The following is a 22,179-nucleotide window of genomic DNA, read 5'->3' on the forward strand; positions in this document are numbered from 1 at the left end:
GGAAATGAAGGGCGAAATATCTCTCCACATAAATCACTGGGAATTTTTCTTTCAACTTCAATGAAGCAATTCAAAGACATTAAGAGACGAAGAAAATTAGCATAATCAGCTCATGTTGTTTAATCTCCCTAGTCCAACCCAGGAACATTCCCTATCTGTTATTGGCTAACACTTTTATCCCGGCCAGGTTTATATGACCTGTAAATTCCCTGTTCCACTGACTGCTGTAACTGTCAGCTCACAATGTGCACCTTGGATTTTATAGAAAGATGCACTGCACACAATATATTTTAAAAGTATAGATATATTAAGTATAATGGAGAAAGGAGAGCACAGATAAATATGGGAGCTACAAAAGAAAAAAAGCTTTCAAATCTGATTATACGGCTACAATATGCATATATTTTTGATTTCTTCATTAAAAAAAGCTGCTAAGATTTGATAGTAACTGGAGTGATGACCAGGGTGGAGGTGAGTGATGGATGACAGACTGAAGAACACAACAGGAAGAAGAGATTCATCAGAAAACTAAGGAATCTGTCGAAAGCTGCAACATTTCTATCAGACAGCAGGAGCACTGAAGGCTCAGAACTACCACAGGTAAGAGAATCAGCTTCTCTTATGCAAGTATTTATGTCTCACTTAAGTAATGCTTGGCACCTGTCACTGTGACGTTTATGTCAGAGACATGAAGTCCTCTCAGACTTCAAATACCAGAGCTGTAAATCCCATCCCTCAGTTCAGTCAGTGGCTAAATTCTCAGTGACTAAGGTGAAATCACCCACAGGTAGTTTCCGTCTGAACAGAATTGAATGTGCAGAAGAATGTTTGCAGACCATGCAGTGAATGCCACAATATTCATAGAACAGAAATTTGATACCAATTACTGTTATTAATGAAATTCTTGCTGTTACAGTGGAAGAAAGCAAGTTAAATGGCAGTCGTTCTTATCATTTTCTCTTGAGATCTGAAGAAAAACACTAGATCTAGACACCTCTGCTTGGTTTTGTGTCATTAAACAGAAATAATGCCAGTTCTGTAGAAACTTGCCCCATTTGTAATGGACTCAGCTGGTTTCCTTAATTCAACTGAGCTCAACAATATGACAACAACTCATAATTCAGCCTTATGGCCAAATATTATTCCATTATATAAAATCTGGATGTTATTCCAATACACAAAATCTGAAAGGGGAAAAGGTAAAAACAGTGTGTTATGCCAGTTGCTGAGACAAAAATCTTGACAGAAATGGAATATTGATTAACTTTGGCAACATAACTTGGCAGGAACAGGACTTGGTGGTTCAAAATGGCTCTAAGAATGCTGAACAAAGATGAAACAATACCAATACTATAGGTGGTCCCTGTATAACAAACTTTGGGCAATAGCTACAATTATTTTTTATTTTCTAGAGATTAATTTGGCTTTGGAGTGTGCAAAGTTCACACATACACACACCCCACCCATGAATAATTTTTCAGTGACACATTTATAATTCTTACAGATGTTATCTTCCAACGCAAGAAGAAAAACATTCCAGTCATAACAGTTTCTATTTTTAAACTGGCTTCTGGAAAAAAAAAAAAAAAGCAAATGAAGTACTACAAAAATCTGTAGCAGAGAGAATAATAATGGGATGAGCCAGTCAGTCCTTGATAGTCGGATGTATTACTCTGAGCTCTAATGTACCCACGCTCTATTCATGGCCACCTTCCCCTCCTCCCACAATCACCAACCGCATGCATGGTTTAGAGTATGAGCCAGTCAGACCATAAGACACAGGGTTTTTTTCCTGCAAAGAGCCTCGCCTGAAGGGATTACAGAAGTTTTTCAGGGTGTTTTTGTTGTTTGTTGTTGTTGTCTGTTTTAGGTTTTGTGGGGTTTTTATTTCAATATTTTTCTTTTGTTAAAAAGGTCCAATTCTGACTCCTAAGAAAAAATTCCTTCCAGTTAAAAAAAAAGATAACGGAAAAGATACTGAAGAGGTTAGAGTCTGTAGTTACAATCTTTACCATATGTGAACGGCAAGTTTTTGGGACACAGATGATGAAAAACAGTGTAACTGAATTTTCAAAGGATGTCCATCACTGCTCAGTGGGGTGGATCTGTCCTTAGCCCTGCTTTTTGTGCACGATCCCATCCTCTTCCTCAGGCTGGCAGTTGCGAATTTGATCAAGTGATAATCCAAATCAGGGAACTAATCTAGGAGGGGGCAAAAAAAAGGATGTTCAGTCCCTAGTGTGGTTCATTGTACAGCCACATAAGCTCCATGCTGGGACAAGGGAGGCCACTGAATCATGTTGCCAGAGGATAAAACAGGGGACCACCCATTTCACCATCAGTTCAAGCAGATCAAGAAAGTTTACCCAGATGGCCTGATCCAAATCCTGCTGCAGCCAGTGTGAGTGCTCCCCATCATCTCCTGTTTGGAAGGGTTTCAGAGATGGCTGACCAGAGAAAGCATGATTCATATGCCAGCACTACAGACACGGCGGCCAAACAGGCTGCCCAGAGAGGTTGTGGAGGCTCCTCTGGAGACACTCAAACCCGCCTGGACACATTCCTGTGTGATCTGCTCCAGGTGAACCTGCTTTAGCAGGTGGGTTGGACTGGATGATCTCCAGAGGTCCCTTCCAACCCCAGCCATTCTGTGATTCTGCGAATAGCAGGAAAGGGCACTCAGGAGCCAGAGCTGCTCCTGGAATCATCCATCACAACTTTGGAAAGGTTTCTCACAGCACTGAGAGCAGGGAGTGAATCCTGTTGAATCAGACTTTGGGTAGGGACCAAGGCTCTCAGAGAGGAGAACACAGCATATTTTTTGTTGACAGTGCAAATAAAGATCCTTTTTTAAAAATTGTCATGCCAGACAAATATATTTTGCGTAGTTGGTATCTGAAGACTTTTTTTATCTGGGGAAAACTGAGGGCGCAACTCCAGGACCGTTTCTTCAAAAGCAGTACTGGCACATAGCTTGTGTGGAAACACAGACCTGGGCTGGGGAACTGCTCAGCCAGGAGAAGGGAAACATTCTTCCCTTCCAGATTTTATTCCAGCAGGATGCCTTTTCCAGTTCAATGCACCATGAAATGATACTGTGTAGCTAAATGAATAGAATAGACCAGAACACATTATAGTGGCATAATACAAATGTTAGAAACACTCCATCATTTTCTGTGTAGATACTAATTGTGAATGTTCAGTCAATACACTGATGAAAGTTATTAAAATACGTATTCATAGTAATTTTGATTTGGTTCATCAGAAATGTCAATATGCTAAGTTGTTTGACATTGATAACAACAATCTGTACTCTTGCTATAATAGCGTAAAAAGGATCAAGAATGTTCCTTTTAGCTATTTCTCTACCCTGCTGGTAGAAAAACCATCAATGGCAGAATTTCCACAACTCACCAGGAAGCTCATCTTGGTGCTGAGCTGCCTTTGTAGATGGAAAGCTTTCTGTAATACCTAACTGAATTATCCTTTACTGCATATTATGTCATCCTCTTTTTTTGCCTGCCCTTAAGGGTAATACAGAAAATGTGATCACCACTGGGCATTTTTTCCTCAAAAAATCAACTGGTATATGGATATGTTTTGGTTTGAGGCTGCAGTGCTTTTAACTAAAAGAAATAAATCTTATCTTACATGAAGTAACAGGGCTGAGGGGGTTATGCCTTATTCCTCAACCTCATGTATAACACCATCCTTTGCAGGAACATTTGAAACTTCTTATAAGTCTGCAGTATTTCCAAATGAGCAGAAGAAATCTATCATTCCTGTACCACTTCCACATATACTTTTGAGTAATGAAACATCTAAAGCTTCTGTTTCATTCCTTGTTCACCACAATCTTGGCTGCTCAGAATATACATATGGAAATCAGGTTAAGGAAAGTCTCAACCATAATGAAAATCCATGGGGAAAAAACCCTGTCCCCTCTTTGTGGTCCATTCTGTTTTATTTGTATCAGCCTTCTTTCCCAAAATCCTTCTCTGCTATTCAGCTCCACTGCAAAGTGATAGTACAGACTGGAGTTTTTGGACAGCATTAGTGACCTGCGCTGTCTTGTACAGTCACCGCAGTCGTTTGGTGTGCACAGGTCATAACTGAAATGGGGACTGAAGCCCACAATACCCACCCTCAAAAAAAGCCCGTGGCAACAGGAAACATTTTGAGCCTTTGAATTTCCTGCTGAAAATGCCCATCCACAATTAATCAAATTCTTAATTCATGACTCTCAGACTCCTCTCCAGTAGGAACTTCTCACGTAGCTACCTCAGCATTACTGTCACCACCTCAGCATTACTGTCACCACCTCCGTTGACACAGGAGGCTCCTTCTGTTCTGGAGAACAAGGACTTGGCTTCAGTTATTCACACATCTATGACACCTCCGCCAGATTACAGCAATACAACATATCTGGCCCTAACATCTTCGACAAATGGCTATGTAATATTTCCCCATCTCTTCACAGCCCTGCCCTTTGCTCCCTGTGCCTGTTTCCATTACAAAATGTAATTAGGTTCAAGACCCCTGTCCCAGCCTTTGGGGGAACCAGTGACCTGTGCCCAGGATATCTGAAAGATCAGCTGAAGCCTACAAATGAAAATCCCTGCCAGCCACTCAGCTCTCCAGTAGTGGAGTCTCTCACAATTACAGTAAAGCTCCTTGGTCTAGTAAGTCACACTTCATGCAGTCCTGGCCCAAAACTATGAAATGATCTCCCATAGGTTCAGAGACTTTATGAGCATCGTGACATTTTGCTCTAAGTGATGTGTGTGTTTTCAACTTTGTATTTTCTGTAAACACAGAGTGTTTCCACACTGGGGAGCGCCAGGTCAGTGAATAGGAGCTTTGTAGAAACTGAATGTTCAGCTCCTACTGGGAAAGAAGTACTTTGCTTCCCTAAATTTGCATTTCTAAACAACTCAAAAATGAGACGATAAACTAAGAACTTTATCCAGTTACTAATGGCTGGAACACTAGACAGAATTATTCTACTTCTCAGGAAGTAAACGGACTGCTGGAACGGATTCAGAAATTGCCAGTCTTTGGTAGCTGAGAGGGAAAAGTGCCAGACTGTAACACTCTGTCGAAATTCATTGCATGCTAATCCTTGCCCCTCCCCATTGCAGAGTATGGAAGGAAGGAAATAGTAACAGAGCAAAGGAAAGAATTAACAGCAGATTATAATCCACTGTCATTTCATAAGGCAAGAAAAGGCATCTCCTGCCGGTTGTGAGAGCAGATGCTGGACAAGAAAGCCCAGAGATGGGAGATGTTGGGTAATATCTGTAACCAAACTATGCAGGATTCTTCTTCTCCCGCTGTACACATGCTGCTGTAAACCCCTGCAGGGTTTCTTATCCTTCGTTATCTTACAGTTTAGCCATTCCAAGTATAATGAAAAGAATGTGAACGTTTCTAGTCTTGGCTGTTATTTCATCTTACAACCAGAGCAGCTGGCTGGCGCGTCCCTTCCTCCCACAAAACGCGGCTGCCACCTCCTGGCCAGGCTCCCAGCAGCCAGGGAAATGCACTTTGCACTGAATGGGCTTTTCCAGCTGTTCGCGCAATCGACCAAGCAAGCAGGTTGAAATGAAATTTTGCTTTGGGATGTGAAGGTCGCCTACCACAGAAGAAGCTATGCAAAACTCCTCTCTCAATTCATAAGGATTTGCCTGAGATTTTCCTTTCATCTTCATACCTGCAAATATATCCTGACAGTTTCATTTATTCCAAGTCTAAAGGAGACGTTCTGCCACATGACTCATTATTATGCTGCTTTTACATTTGAATCACAAGTTGCAGTGACTCTCATAGGAAACCAATGTTGATCAAAACTAGAATTATGGCTTTCACGAATATTTATTATACACCAACACAGCAGTGGAACCCAAGGCCGAGCCAAGTTCATGCGGTGTCAGGTTCCGAAGCAAACACATGATGTGGCTCTAATCAAAGCCAATGCTAGAGTTTGATACCACCTTAGGAAGATTCAAGGGATTTGCTAACCAGGAGTAAAACCTTGTTTAGAAGCCAAGCATTAAATTCTGAAAACAATTCTTTGCTCCTTGCAATCTTCAAACCAGAGCTGAATCTTTTTCTGAAGAACATGAGTTATTTTAGGTGTAAGAATAACTGTTTGATATTTCACAGCCTGTTATGCAGAACTTTAGACTGCATGCTCATAGATCCTCCCTTTAAAGTCTATGACCAACCCACAAGAGCAGAACTATCAGATTTTTTTTTCCAGGTTAAGGCCATCCTGTTGGAAATTGGAATCATATCAAAATCAAAATACCTCAGAAACTGTATTGCATGAGTGAACTTAAGAGAAACGTGGGAAAAGGCTATGATGATGTTTTTAAAGCAGGACACATCTCCATTTTCTTTTCAATATCAAATGTAGTATATACCTATAATATATGCATATAATCTACATCTTACATGCATATTACATATATTATACACATCAATGCAAATAATAGTGAATCTTAAAAATAAATATTTGAATTGCTTAGAACTTTTTATATTTTCAGTGCCTTCAATATTAAAATACAAAACTGGTTCATAAAACAAATTCTGTGCTCCACATCACTTGCAGTTAAGAGGGATAGGGTGGGAACAGGAACCACCTATATCAGCCAGGTTAGTTTCAGCACCCTTCCAAAATTTATGAGGCCACTTTTTCCATCATTGATGGAGCTTGTGCGATTCAGCCCTTAGTGCTACACTTCCTCTCAGCCAGCTGAAGTCAAATGAAGGGCTGGGAACCATCCAGCTTCCCTGGACAGGCCATGAGAAGACATCTTCTCTGACATCTCTGGAGGATTCCACCTCTTCAAAGACAAGTGTCTAAGACAGTAGGTGTCTGTCTCTCCTGCAGGCAGCTGAGAGGACTCCTACCCCAGGCATCTCGAGATGGTGGTAAAACCAAAGGGCTGAACTGAGCTGATTTATCTCCATTACCAGAGGAAGGGAGGCTGCCTGGATGTCCAGCTTCACTTTTTCAACATCACGCAAAACTCTGCTAGACATTATTCCAGATTTCTGCATCAAGCCCATGAAATTTATCACCATTTATACTAAGGTCAGGATTTCCCTGGCAGAAGAGAAGCCAGACTGGTCATTGCTGCAAACCTTCTTTTGTGCTGTACTACGCATCACTGACACTCTACTTCATCTGAGACAAAATCACCTTCTTCTTCCTACCCTTTCACCAAGATGAGAGCTACATGCAGTCTGAATTACACTAGTTAATACTCAGACCTGTCTTTCTGCTGACCAGATTCAATGATTTACAAACACGTTGGTGAAAGCTTTTCATGGGAGCGATGTTAGGATCCTCATCTACCAGGGATGACCTTCCAAGAAGACCTCATTTTCTGCTGTGGCAGGTCTAGTTCCCAGTATAATTCAGATTCTCTCTGCTTTTGTCTCTCACATGTTGTCTGTGAATAAATATCTCTCAGATCAGCTTTTCTGAAGACTGAAATCATCACGAGAGATGTGTCATTTTGGCTAAAAACAGAAAATTATTCTTTCCAGTATGCTTCATCAATTAAAAAAAAAAAAAAGTGCTACAATACAGAGCAGTTGACACTTTCAGTTGTTTTTAATGAGTTTTATGTTAGCTAACTGGTGTTAACTAGCATGAAGTGGGCTCACTGGTGACCAGCAGTACAATTCGGGCCTGTGAACAATTTTCATTTATCAAGAACCAGCTAAATTTAGTAGCCCACAGATGAGCAAATCTCTCCCATTTGGGACCGTGTATGCAAAGGGCAGGGGAACCGGGGGCAGGGTTGTTCTGCAGGTGACAGCTTTTCCACTATGATTTTCCGCTACGATTTTTTCTGCTGAGGCTTTGTACCAAGTTCAGCGAGACTGGCAATTAATTACAGGGCGAACCTCAAGACTGTTCGGTATCGTTGAACACAGTCCTGCTGTGGGGCGCAGGAAAGCGCTGGCAGACCAGGCTCAGCCCGGTCGTGACAGGGACACGAATGTTTCCACAGCTGGGGTTTCCTCTCCAAGGCAGGATTTTTCAGGAAGACCACATTTTCGGTTGTGTTTTGTCTAGTTTCCAGTGTAATTCTGATTCTCTCCACTTTTGTCTGTCACAAAACAAGTCGTACAAACAGTAAAATGAATGTCGAGCCCTGAGTTGAAGGAACCTGCCTTCCTCTTTGTTATTTCACTTTGTAACTTGTAGGTTCTACCATTATATTTCAGATGTTGCTAAATATCTGAAATAGTTCTACAAGGCTTTTGCTTTGCATATATTGAATTAGAATAGCCAGATCTTGCCTTTCAGCTGTACAACTCACCACATGCAGCCACGCATCACCTCGTAAGGGGAAAAAAATTGAGTGTAACCTATTATTATTTTTGTTAGCTTTAAAAACAACATGTAGAGCAAAGTTCTATATGTACTGCTGCTATTTGCATTTTCAAAGGGAAAATTTTCATTAGTGAGGTTAAAAATTAACACTGGATCTGCATTTTATTTATTCCATTTACAGCTGTATAACACAAAGCATGGCTGAGGTCAGGGAAACTGCTTCGATGGCAGCATTTGCTCTTCCACGTGCTCCACGCAAAATATCACAATTATTTCTATTTCTCTTTCTCAGTCAGCCACACCATTTCTGAACTGTTGTCTGGCATTTGAAAAAAAATGAGCTGCACCAGCTGTCAGGCTTTTCCAGCTTCCCACCTGTTTTAGGAAAGACACATTTTTCTGTGAACAAATAGATAATGAGCTCACAAGAAGTAACAGCCCAGACCAGATACAGAACAGAAACTAATATTAAAATCCAGAAAAACACTGAATATCAATTCCTAGGACAATTTTCAAGCATCTGCTCTGAGATATTGTAGATATATTTTACTACTTTAGCATTCTAGAGTTATTTTTACTGAGTATATAATTTGTGGTAAAGCATACTGCTTTTTCTGCCAAGGATTAATAACAGGACTGGGGGGCTGGGGAAACAGTTGAGAGAGGCTGTGACACCCAACAGGCAAGAACATAATATTGCCTGTCTCTAGCAAGATGCACTTGAAAAATCAAACATCATGGCACAAGAAAAAGGCATATTTGGCAGTAATTTAAAAAAAAAAAAAAATTTTAATTATTCTTTCTTTTTGCTTGCTTAGTTAAGTCTTTAAATCAGGTCTGGAATGCATAGTTCACAGCTCTGGAAAAGAAAGCAAACCTCTGCAGCAGAAGCCACAATGTGTGTGTGTGGCGAGTTAGGAAAGACATTTCTCCATGTAGTGCTTGAAAAACAACACAACAACAACAACAACAGTGTAGGTGAAGGATCAGGGAGGAGCGATCTCCAGTGGAGCGTTTCCCAAAGGCCCCAGCACAAAGAGCTGGAGCCAAGAAAGCCAAAAGTGAGCACTGCCCTCAGCACGGAGCCTCCCGGCAGGAGCCGGCCAGCAGAGCTCTGCCCGGCAACCCTCCCGTGATGTCCACATCTGCTGTCCTCACCAAGGCCGGTGGCAGGTGGGACATCTCTCCTGTAGCCAGAGAGACAGCAGGAAGGGGCTGCAGACAAGTTCCGGGCCTCTTTCTTTTCTTGTCTCCTTGCTAAGTATGCTGGTCACAGTTAGGAAATGAGAGAAAAATGCCAGTGAGCAACTGTTGACATAATTCGTTCTTTTTACATGCATTTTCAGAGGAGGCAAAACCCAAAGGCTCTTTCTCTGCACAGTTTTATAGAAAATCGTACAGCCATAAACAGCAAGGTCTAACCTGTTTCTTTGCAATCATCTCTTTAGAGAGATTGAGAAAGTTTGTCATTAAAGGAATACATGGAAAATTACAGAACTAAGAGATATTCTTCATGCAGATGATGCACTTGCATGTGAGCCTTGTCTCCTGTCAGAGGTGACCAAGACTCGTCCCTGTGTTTTGACTCTCCAGTGTGTGCCTTGCTCTGTCAAGACAGAAATGCCTCTTCTAGGCTTTTTGAACGTTCCAAGAGAGCATTCTCTGCAAATAACACGCATAAAACTGCCTTCCTTCATTGAGGGAAACAGAATGAGCACTCATGTGTGACAGACATTGTCACTTCACACAGATGTGAACTCAAAATCAATCTCTCACACAAACAAGTTACTGCAGTTTTTGTCAAATGTTTACTAGGAGTATATTGCTTTCTGCTTTCTTAGCTTCTTTTAAGAAATGCTTACTAACCCCATGGCATTTCACTGTAGAGAAGGAAAAAACCCCAAAGTTAATATAATAACAAATCTTAAGCACATTAGCTTTAATAGGGAAATTCTTAATATACTGGAAAGGTATACAATATTTACATGTTTTACCTTAGCTTTTCAAATGTTATCTGGATGTGCTCTTTTTCTTTTCAGAAGACAAACTGTTCTTGGGTAAAGACTACCGGTGTCTTTCATTATAATATTAAAAATAGTCATGAGTGTAAATTGTTTCCATTGAGCCTTAAGTAGTAATTCGTTAGTCTTTATATATTTCACAAGTACCACATTGGAAGTGCCACATAAGAAAGTCAATCTGTACCAAGCTGCAGAACAAGTCAGATGTAGGACAGTCATCTCTCCACGTTAGCTGGCAATTAATTCTCATTAGTGGCCACCACCGCTGCGTTCAGGCGGGCAGGACCGATGGCACAAGCTGTTCTCCACGGGAGGTGACAAGCAGCCTCACCGAGGCACAACTGGGTGTCACCCGCATGCCGAACCCACCCGAGCTGGCACTGATTGTACACTGAGATCTGGCTTTAAAAAAAATGCAGACACACTGGCCTCTTTTATGCTAGAATATCATCCTAGGAGAAGAAAATCCACTTTAGGTTCCTTTCATGATTATTGGGTTTTGTTTCAGTTCAAAATATAGACGTCCATACTGATTGTAGTGAAAGAGCTGTCGTGACAAAATGAAAGATATGCTATACAGAGCTTTCTTCTTATGTAAAGACTGCAAAATGATATTGGGTGATTCGCTGCAAAAGGTATCTGAGAAGGAGAAATGAAATTTGGAAATAGTTAATAGATTGCTACATTCATTGCAAACTAAAGTGAATTTTTGACGTGCACATTTTGCACTGTTTTTCTTAGCAGCCAACTCATTCTTACAAAATTTATTGTTATTGTATCAGGCTAAAGGTACTTGTGGTATTTCAAAGCAAAGATATCGTGTATGTTTAAAGCATTTCAGGATCCTGTAGTTAGAAAAAAAATCTGCATTTTTATTCTTTTTACTTATAAAAATGTGATTTTTGCAAGACCATGTGATTTCACAATGGCTGATGTAAGCACTGGCATGAATCCAATAAAGCCTTTGCCTTGAGGGGCTCATGTGAGCACTTAAACTAAAGGAGGAGCTTTAAAACCTCAAAAGTTGTTTTGCCAAAAAGTGATTTTAGATGTGGCCATCCTATATGGGCGCAGACCCTAAACACAGCCTCGGCAGACTGGCATAGAGAGAATGTGGTTCTGCCATTCCGTAAGATAATAAAGGTTGCTTTGTGTCCGGGTATTTCAGCACACGCTACTTACACAGCTGTGGTTCACGGAAATCATCGGACACCGCACTTGATAATTTGTATTTATGCAGTTCCTCTTGATCCAAAAATCTCAAAGTGAAAGATGTTAATACCTTTTGAAAAAAATTATACGAACTTCGACCACTCTAAACTGTCAAAAAAAAAATCATTTTTACGTGACTGAGAGTAAATTTCAAACCTTAGGACACATGTTGAACAAAACATCAAAGAATTCCAGTGACTCACATTTGTTATTGAAATAAATGGATCTGTGACTTTCTGACTCACAGCCTGAGACGGGCGGTGTATTAAACTATTTGGAAAGTATTTTCCAGTGTTAAGTTTTTATTTATTACGAAACAGCTCCCTGGGGCGTGTTCTCTTGTGCTGCCATGTCACGGGGTGTGGACCGAACACCTGGCACGTTCACCACATCAGGTACGCTCCGCCACAACGACCCGCGGAGCAACTTTCACCTGGGAGTTCAGGACTACTTGCCCTTAACAATTAATCTATCTAGACAAATAAAGGAGCTTTTTACTTAATTTATATGTTAGTTTATGAACAAGAAGTCCCCAACTAAGAAAACTTGTTTTAATGGGACTATTAACGTGAATTTGCTTAGAACAGGATTTAACCCCCAAATTTACAAATAAGTTGAGACTGCATTTAAGCCTAGAAATAACATGACAAATTTTCCTGAATTTGTACATATAACCGAAGTGAATTCAGTAGAGTTATGCTTGTGTAACAAAGTTGAATTTGGTTTATTATTCTGCATTTGAAACTATGTATGGCAAATCGCAAAATTAAAAATACCCAGTGGGTGTCATCTTCTTATGTATTGTAGACATGATAATCACATTTAGATTTTTTTTTTAATTGAACTTAAATGAAAAGTAGAAGTCTTAAACATTGCAACAAGTTTTCTGAAGAACATGCGTTAAAAATGTATGAATTTGATCTGCTATGCTTTACTAACACTAGGATTTCTGGAATGTTTGCAGCCTGAAACTGTTTATGCACAAAATAATTTGTAGATATCCATGACTGTACTTACGTGCCTAAATAACAGCTGTAAAATATGCCTGTAAATGCACATATTAAACCTGAAAATCCACTTAATGCATTCTATTTAATTCACATGTCCTTAAAGCAACATAAATATGTACTACAGCATTGCCTCTGATCCTGTAGCCTGTATTGCAAATATAGATTCAAGATTTTTGTATGAGGATATTAAATGAAGTCGGAAGGGCCTCGAGAGGGCAGGGAATTCCATTTCCTCAAATGCTGTTTCAACTTGTGGATTTATTGAAGTTACACCTCATATAAATAAATATTTTCACGTGGATTATTGAGAATTATGAAGTACCCGGATCTGATTGATTTACATTGATTTTAATTCCTAATCAAATAATTTTTATTTATATTCAGCAGCCTTAGTTGAGGAGTAAAAATTATTCAGGCAAGTCTGAATCACGGTGATTCAGCCATCTTCAAATCTAAGTGAAATAAACACTTTTCACATTTTAAACCCTAACCTCTATTATTCGGCGTGCGGATACTTACTGGGCCAGAGTTATGCCTTTCAGCATGTGATTAAAACATGCACTTTGTCCACGTCCATGGATTTTGAAACACAATCCTTTAGCAATCTGGCAGCATTTCTGGCTTTGTTAGCACGGGGCATTGCTTAGGAAAGCTCCTCTGCAATGCTGCCATTGCCCGGTCCAAAATCCTTTCAAAATAATAGAAAGGCTTCCGAGGGCTTAATCCAGGAGCTCGTCGGGCCCATGGCAGGGCTGCGCGGGCAGGTGCAGCTGGAGGCTGGAGCGGGAATCGCAGCGCGGCAAAGGCCAACGGGCACTAAAACTATTTCAGCTGTGGCCTGAAACCAGCTTTTAATTGCACAAGCGATGGAGTGGGAAGCGCCCCCGTTTCAGATGGACTAACATCCATTACACATTTGCATCCTATTTATTTTAAAATCGAGCCAGCGTGAGGTTTCCAATAGTCCCCGTATCTGGGGCTTCTGTGGAGATGTATAAGGAAGGAACCGATTTCCAAGAAAAATGCCTTTTTTTTCCATATGACCATGCTCGGCGGCTACGCATCGAGCAAGACGGGGCTTTTGCGTCACGCACGAAGGAACAGGAAATTCTGCACAACCCTCCGGTGATTAGCAGCTCATTAGCGGTGCAGGCTGGCTGTGCGGGCTCGCGGCGCGGTGGGCAGCGCTGGCGCAGGAGCAGGACAGGAGCAGGAGCAGGGGCAGGACAGGAGCAGGACAGGAGCAGGACAGGAGCAGGGGCAGGACAGGGGCAGGAGCAGGACAGGGGCAGGACAGGGGCAGGACAGGAGCAGGGGCAGGAGCAGGGGCAGGAGCAGGACAGGAGCAGGAGCAGGGGCAGGACAGGAGCAGGGGCAGGGGCAGGGTAGGAGCAGGGGCAGGACAAGAGCAGGGGCAGGACAAGAGCAGGAGCAGGACAGGAGCAGGAGCAGGACAAGAGCAGGAGCAGGACAGGAGCAGGGGCAGGGCAGGAGCAGGGGCAGGGCAGGAGCAGGGCAGGAGCTGAAGCAGGAGCTGAAGCAGGACAGGAGCAGGACAGGAGCAGGAGCAGGGCGGCCGACGGCCTGTCAGGCGGGCGGGAACGGCCCTGTCAGCCAGGCCCGCACAGCAAACACGAGGTTTTATTCTTTGAGAAGGCCTCTGCGATGCAGCAGCGGCTCTAGGAACACGGGGGCTCAACCCATGTTTACGTTTTACGTCACAGAAGAGGGCGCTTTGTTTCGCCCCGCTGCTGCGGCCGTGCCAGGCGGGAAGGGTGAAGCCTCCCGGGAGCACCGCGGGGCGCGCCCCGCGCCGGCTCGGAAATGCCACTCGGACCGACTCCTGCTCCCGCAGCCCGCTCCCCCGCGCCGCGCAGCCTGCCCCGCCGTGCAGGGCCCTGGCACCGGCACGGCGCCCCCGCCGGGGCGGCGCAGGGGACGAGCCGCTCCCGGGGCCTCCCGGCCGCCTCGGGCGGCGCGCGCCGCTCCCCTCAGCCTCCCGCGGGCTGGGCGCGAGCCGGCGCGCGCCGCCAGCCGCCTTCCGCGTGCGAGCCGGGGGCGGGGCCGCGCACCGCGACGCCCGCACGGCCACGCCCCCCGGCCCCGCCCCCGCGGCCCGGCCGGAGCGCACAGGAACATGGAGGCGGCGGCGCGGGCGGGCGCCCGGCCGGGGGGCGCGGGGCGGTAGCGAGCCCACCGGCCGCCTTCCCTCAGCCCCGCCACGCCCGCCCCCGCCGCTCCTTAAGAGGCGGGACAGGGGGGCTGCCGGCCTCCGCGCGGGGGATGGCGGTCCCGGGCCCTCCGCAGCTCCCGTGGCTGCGGCTGGGCCCGCGGCTGCGGGCCGGGCTGGAGGTCGCGCTGCGGGTGCCCAGCCTGTTCCTCATCGACGCCATCTTCAACTCGGCCCCGCTGCCCGGGGGCTCCCTGAGCGCCGCGCTCCTGGGCGTGCTGCTGCGGCTGCTGGGTGAGACGCCTTCCCCTCCCGCCGCCGGACGGGCCGGCTCCCGCCCCGCCGCCCTTCCCCGCCCGCCGCGCAGCGCCGGCCTTGGGGCGCCGGGGGGTCGGCACCCCCGCCGGGCCCGTCCCCGCCGCCGCTGCCCCCCGCCGGCCTTGTTCGAGCCGCGGGCCGGGCTCGGGCGCCGCTTCTGCCCCCCGTCCCCTCAGCCCAGCGCCGCGCCGGCCGCTGCCGCGCCTGCCGCTCTCCTGCCCTGTCTCTCACCCCTTCCCCCCGCTCCGCGTCCCTGCCCGGGGTCGGTCATCCTCCCCCCGCCGCAGCGCCTGCACCCCAGTGCCGCGTGCGCTCCATCCGCGGCTCCCAGCGCCGATCCGGGCGGGGGGGGGACGGGCCGGTCCCCCCGGCTCCCGCCGCTGCCCCCGCGGCGGTGTCACCGCGGGAGGCGCAGGGACGCGGCGGAGCGGAGCCCCGGGCCCGCCGGGCGTGGCGGGGCCGCTCGCCATGTGCGCGGGGACTCGGGGCCGTGGCCTCCGCCGCGGCGGAAAGCGTGCGACTCCGCGGATATAGATTGTTGTGGCTTGTAAAGCATTATGGATAGCGTGATGTCCTCCTGAAACACGCTGCTAAATCCTCAATTTAGGAACAGCAGTTCAGATATGCGGGAAATGTGGTTCCCAAATGAAAGAGAAGTCTCTTGAAACTTGCCGTTGGTTATTTTTAAGCTATTTTTTTTTTTTTTCTTCCCTGGGATGAAGGCTGAAAATGACTGGTGTAACTAGGTGATACTGTTTCCAGTATTATTTGTAACCGTGGGTTCCAGCTGGGTTGGAGCCTCGTTGTGCTGAGTGCTGTGCTGGCGATGCCGCATCATGGAGCTGCGGATCCCGAGGCGGGAAGGAAAGAAGGCTCCAAAACACAGCTAGAGTTTCTTGCAGGCCTGTGACGTGTTGGTAGCGTGTTTTGTTTGATGGTTATAGCAGAAAAAAATCGGAAGGAAGTAGGTGGTATGGCTGTTGGGAAGAGCGGTGAAAAGCAAGGGTGTGCAGTGAGAGGTGCGGCGGTGACGGCATTGCAGAAGTTGAGGAGCGCAGGAGAAGCAAAGGGTAACCCACAGTGAGCCAGGGGTGGGAGGAGAGGAAAAGAGAAAGTGATAAAGCCGGCGCTTGGTTTGGGTGGCTCCTGCTTCGGTGAAGGGTGCCAGGGGACGTCGCTGCTGGTGTGAGGAGCGAGGCCGAGGAGGTCCTGGCTTGCACCCTTGGCCTGGCCTTGCGACTGTTCCTCTAGGACAGAGAGGAGGTGCCTCCTCCTACTTCCCATGTTCTGGAATTGCTAAGAGTGTTTCCCACTGAAAATTCCTTTTTTTTTTAAAAAAAATTGTGTTGAAGTGCCTCACCAGCATAACTTTAGGAGTCCTTTGTCAGATGAGCCAGGGGCTGTAGGAAGTGCCTTGAAATTAATCCCGCGTACTTGAAATTAATCCCATGTACATCCCACCCACTCTTTGGTGGGTGTGTTATTTGGTGATCTCTAAGTGTGTGATATTGGGATGAACAAATTAAGGCGTTTTCCAGGATTGCATTTATATGATCACTTTTCTGGAGGGGTTTGGGGGAAGAAGCGGTTAATCTCTGCCTCCTGCGAAAGAGCTTTGCACCTTGCACTTTGAATCGAGGGGTCTGTGGTTCTTGCCTTTCCAAAATTAAAGAAAAATTTAAATGTAACCGCTTAAAGATGATGTTAAAGATCTTCCATGTGGTTCAGAAAACAGAGTGCTTTTGCATCTATTTTTTCCTCATCTGAATTTAAGGATTACAGGGTTGGGGTTTTGCTATTGTTCAGATAGACCAAAAATACTTATTTTGGATCATTCCGTATTTAAATAGTGGGGAAGTTGCCCTTTTAGTTACCTTTTTCAGGCCTTGAAAGACTGATCCAAATTTTTGCTGCAGCACAATACTATTTAGCATAAGATAAACACACAATTTACCTTCTAGATACAAAGATTGTAGCTCTGGAGAGATTTGGTGGCTTTCAGGGGTGCTTTTGAACAACTCTGAAGTATTCCGTGAGCACAGCTCTTCAAGAACACCAGTAGAGATCTATATGATTTCTTTTTAAGAAGTTTTACTGCAGGATTCCTCAGTTGGATTACTCAATCATGTTTTCTATACAAGTACATAAAGTTACACACAACACAGAACCAAGTTCTACGACTGGAGCGCAGTTTTTCTTTTTTTATTAACCTCGCTTTGTCTCCAGCACGTTTACCTTTCATACCTTTGCATGTTCTTTTTTTAAGTCTCTCAGTTCCAGCAGAACCACCACTGCTAGGAGTGTGAGATTGTAACTTCAGACTGCAGCCCCTCCTTAGCAAGGACACTGATTTTGGAGAGGGTTACTATAGATACTGTAGGCTGTAGAAAGATGTGGAAGCACACAGAACAGCTGGGACTAGGGAAAAAAAATTATTTGTCAGTTCCACATGATTAAAATATTTATGTGTAAAGGTAATTGAACTCCGCAACTGACTGGAAGTTGAATCCCAGGTAGTGTGCTACTTTACTGACAAATTGCAGGAGTTAAAGGAAAAAATGACGGGAAGGGATTCATTGTAACACAAGAAATTATTTTAAAAATAAATGTTTGTGGTTTGATTAAATGCTGTGTTCGGAGGCCATACTGGAGACAGTTGGTGATGGAGTGGCACAGACAGGAACAGTAAAGACGAGCAGAAGTATAAACAGAAACAGGAGACACATCTTCTCAAAGGAGGAACTGCAGAAGGAAAATGGGAAAAGATTTGCTGTTTGATGAACACTTTGCAGGACAGGGGGAAGTCTCATTGTGGCAAGATGGGCTGAATGACACAGGTGGCGATGGGGGAGAGGAGAGGAGCGCTCACCTCTCCTCCCGACACTTGAGGAACCTCCTGTAGTCTCTGAGGTTCCTTTGGGGGTTTTTGAATTTTCCACACGAGCACTGACAGAAATGCTTTATCTCTTGTTAGTCCCCCTTTAGAGGAACCAGTAGGCCTGGCTTTTCTACGGACTCAATCTAGTCCTGTTTTTAGGGATGTCTTGCATGTGGAACACCAGTGTTTTAGGGTGACCTATAGTATCTAAACAGAGGCCTGTGACTGCAACTGTCAGGAAGAAAAATAAGGTCTCTTAACAGATGTGTTTCAGAGCAGCCTGCTGAGTTCAAAATGTGTCTCATTTGGCATAAATGATCAGTTACGTAAATAATGACCTGTTACAGGCATGGGAGCCTTTTCTGTGACTTCTGGGAGAAGACCAAGGGTACAAACTCATCAGCAGCATTAGCTTTCCTATAGTGTTCATGGTGGTATGTATGCATGAAAAGCAATGAAATTGTCCAGCTTATTTTTAAATAAGTGCTGTATGTAATGAATATGCTGCTTTTCACAGAAGAACTGAGCTATGATACAAGGCACTTTCTGAAAACCAATTGAGGCTTTTCCTCAGTCAACTTCACAAGGTTACGAGGTTAATGATTAGTTAAGGAGAGTGGTTTTACATCAGCCAGTGCTGCTGGCAAGCAAGACTGGTAAGGAGCATTAAGAACTTTTTTGTAGTCTGTCTTTTGCTATTGAGTCATGTTGACCCTCTCCCATCTCATTCAGTTCGAGGTGGGTGGTGGTGTTTGGTTTTTTTGATACAAGCAACTGGTAACACTACTGGTGGAATCAAATACTGGTTCTTAGAAAAAAAAATTATTCCCATGATCAAGATACCATGGCTTAAAATATATATATATATTTTTTTTTCAAACACTTGATTATGGAGGATTTGGAACAATCTAAAATAGTCGTCAGAAAAGACGGATGCTGTCCTTGAGCAGAAAGAGGATTACTTGGATTTCATTAGTTTTAGTACGGAGATTGAAAGCAACTTATAATCAAATGTAAGTTGTAGAGACTGAAATCTCTCCAAACTGGTTTGGATGAGAAAGCATTTGCATTGACTGGAATCTGATTGAGAAGCCTGAAACAAAGGCAGTGTGTTTCCTGAAGGAAAAGAATGTTTAAGGAAGTTAATCTAGTGATAAATGCCATTTAATTTAATGTCTGTTAGGGCAGAGCCCCTATCTACTACACAGTGATGAAATTCAAAAGCTACACTATAGAAGGACTTGACTGCAAGGTCATAAAATACCAAGATACTGCAGATGCTGTGACAGGATTTCTCATAGGAAGGTGCAGGCTTCCCAGTCACGGTCAGGATTTGTTCACGGTCAGTATGAGGGGAAGGTCAGCAAACAGGAATGTCAAGATCTAAATCTGACTTCTAGCAAGTAAGACGCAAGCTTGCACTGGCATTGGCGAAGAGGCGATTGGTGCGGTTTTGGATTCTGTGTACAAAAGCTTTATATTGCGGAAGGTCTTTTCCATGAGGCTTTTGTTTCAGGGTGCCTTATCAGAAATGAAAGCAGCTGAAGGAAATCGGAAGAAGAGTACCCTCCCCCCAGTAAACTACAGCAATTTTAGAAGTTTTTTTCCCATTAAAGGGTTTAGCTAAACTGTTTTGGTGACTTACCTTTAGTATTCCAGCTTGGACATCTGTAGTTGAATGCTTTGGTCAAGTGAATGAGGGGATGTAATAATGAATGACTAGAACTTACTAACTTTGCATATAAAGGTGATGCTATATCTGGCAATTCGTGCTTTAAGAACTTGTCTACCCTTAAATTTCAAGAGTAAGGCTGGGAGTTGTTACTGCTCTAGTCTGAAACTGTAGATGAACATAATAGTAATTGTGCCTTAATGCTGGTGTTGGCTTTGCATCGCAGCTGCAGCACACAGATGTATTAAAAGCAGAGATTATATCATCCTCTTGCCTGTTCGCTGAAAAGGGCACCATTGGTAAAGTTACAAGTGACTAACTGGAAAGTGATAGACAAAATAAATGTCACTCCAGAGCTAATAGGTTAAAATCAGTTGCTGAATTTCTGCTGAGAACTAATTTATTTCCATCTGTTTTTAGGTGTCTTTGTATCCAGTGTTGTTCTGGTCTTACAACAGCGAGCACTTTTCAAGTTTTACATGATTGCCTCGGCATTCCTGCTGGCTGCGACTTCAGTGTTGGTGAATTACTATGCTGCTTTGCACATAAACTTCTACAGTGCCTACTACACCGCTGCGTTTGGAATTCAGATCTTCCCTCACAAAGGACCTTCGCTATGGATGGCACTTTCCATCCTTCAGCTCACCTTTGGAATCGGCTATGTTACACTGCTAAACGTGCAGTCCATATACTCGCAACTCATCATCCTGGATATACTGATACCTGTCATTGGCTTGGTTGTTGAATTACCTTTAAATGTCCGGCAGATACTAGTTTTTATTTCAGGCCTAGTTCTGACACTAAATACCACAGCCATTCTAGTTAAGAAAATTAAATGGTTCTATTATTCGGTGCGATACGTTTACCTGCTGGTGAGGCACATGTATCGCATTTATGGATTACAGCTATTGATGGAAGATACATGGAAAAGGATTCGGTTTCCAGCTGTCCTGCGTGTCTTCTGGCTAACGAGACTCACAGCACAAGCTGTGGTATTAACGTATGTTGTGAAGATGGCTGAAACGAATACGGAAGAAAAATTCTTCTTGATATCGTGGGATAACTGCTGGGAACTGATTTGCAGCCTGATCATAAGTGGGTGTGACTCGACTCTAACCGTGTTGGGCATGAGTGCCGTCATTTCCTCAATAGCGCATTATTTGGGACTCGGTATATTGGCCTTCATCGGATCAACTGATGAGGATGACAAAAGGCTTGGTTTTGTAGCACCTGTCTTGTTTTTCATTCTGGCTCTGCAGACTGGTTTAAGTGGACTGAAACCAGAAGAACGATTAGTTCGCCTGAGTAGAAACATGTGCCTTTTGTTAACCGCAGTCCTGCATTTTATCCACGGAATGACAGACCCCGTGCTGATGTCTCTCAGTGCCTCCCATGTGTCATCGTTTCGCAGACACTTCCCTGTACTGTTTGTTTCCGCTTGCCTTTTCATCCTGCCAGTTCTGCTCAGTTACATCCTCTGGCACCACTATGCACTAAATACATGGCTTTTTGCGGTTACAGCATTCTGTGTAGAGCTTTGCCTAAAGGTAATAGTTTCTATCACTGTTTATATATTGTTCATGATTGATGGCTACTATAATGTGCTATGGGAAAAACTTGATGATTACGTCTATTATGTTCGTTCAACTGGCAATATTATTGAGTTTATATTTGGAGTCATCATGTTTGGAAATGGAGCCTACACGATGGTTTTTGAGTCGGGAAGTAAGATTCGCGCTTGCATGATGTGTCTACACGCGTACTTCAACATCTACTTGCAAGCAAAGAATGGCTGGAAGACTTTTATAAATCGCCGGACTGCTGTTAAGAAAATAAACTCGCTTCCAGAGGTAAAAGGAAGTCGGTTACATGAAATAGACGATGTCTGTGCAATCTGCTACCATGAGTTCACCACCTCTGCTCGCATCACTCCATGTAACCATTATTTTCATGCACTTTGTCTTCGGAAGTGGCTGTACATTCAGGACACTTGCCCCATGTGCCATCAGAAAGTGTATATTGAGGACAAGGAAAATGCCAATGTCTCTAACAACAATGGGTTTGTGGCACCAAATGAAAATCCTGTACAAGTTGCAGAAGGAGCTGCTGATGCTGAAAATGAATTAAATGAAGATAATGACAGTTCTGATAGTGATGAGGAAGACGATGACTGTGTGGCACAGCACTTGAATGAGACTCTTAATCCTGACTCTAACTCTCTTGGCGATTAAGATGTCCTCTACTAAGCCGTGAGGTATTTGTTTAAGATTGACTTCAACAGAATAAAAGTATCACTTTGTAGTTATTGTACTTAAGCACAACAGCAGTATCTCAGTGTCGAGTCTGTGAATGGTGGTTGTTTACTGTGGTGTGTGCTACTGTAAATATACCTCTAATTTTTGCTGGTCTCTTTCATGACCACCTTAAAATTATGTACATTATTGTACATGGAATAAAATGTTTTCACATGTTTTTAAGATGGTTGGAAAAACACTCTTTAATTGATGTAGTGATAGTGCTGTGCCAAAGACTGTAATCCAGTAAT

At 44.1% G+C, this 22,179-nt stretch overlaps 1 protein-coding gene across 2 annotated transcripts; it reads left to right on the forward strand.

Moving 5' to 3' along the window:
• The first annotated feature begins 580 nt into the window (after nt 1-580).
• Nucleotides 581-22,111, forward strand: RNF139 (ring finger protein 139). 2 transcript variants are annotated; one of them, XM_065627345.1, is made up of 2 exons: nt 581-600; nt 20,055-22,111. In XM_065627345.1, exon 2 carries the CDS (start codon nt 20,114-20,116, stop codon nt 21,863-21,865), a length of 1,752 nt encoding a protein of 583 aa, XP_065483417.1. In that variant the 5' UTR covers nt 581-600; nt 20,055-20,113; the 3' UTR covers nt 21,866-22,111. The 2 variants fall into 2 exon arrangements, with proteins under 2 accessions (XP_065483417.1, XP_065483416.1); XM_065627344.1 differs by lacking the exon at nt 581-600 and adding an exon at nt 14,818-15,060.
• The last annotated feature ends 68 nt before the right edge of the window (nt 22,112-22,179 follow it).

This window comes from Caloenas nicobarica, chromosome 2 (assembly GCF_036013445.1).
Source record: "Caloenas nicobarica isolate bCalNic1 chromosome 2, bCalNic1.hap1, whole genome shotgun sequence".
NCBI classification, from domain to species: domain Eukaryota; kingdom Metazoa; phylum Chordata; class Aves; order Columbiformes; family Columbidae; genus Caloenas; species Caloenas nicobarica.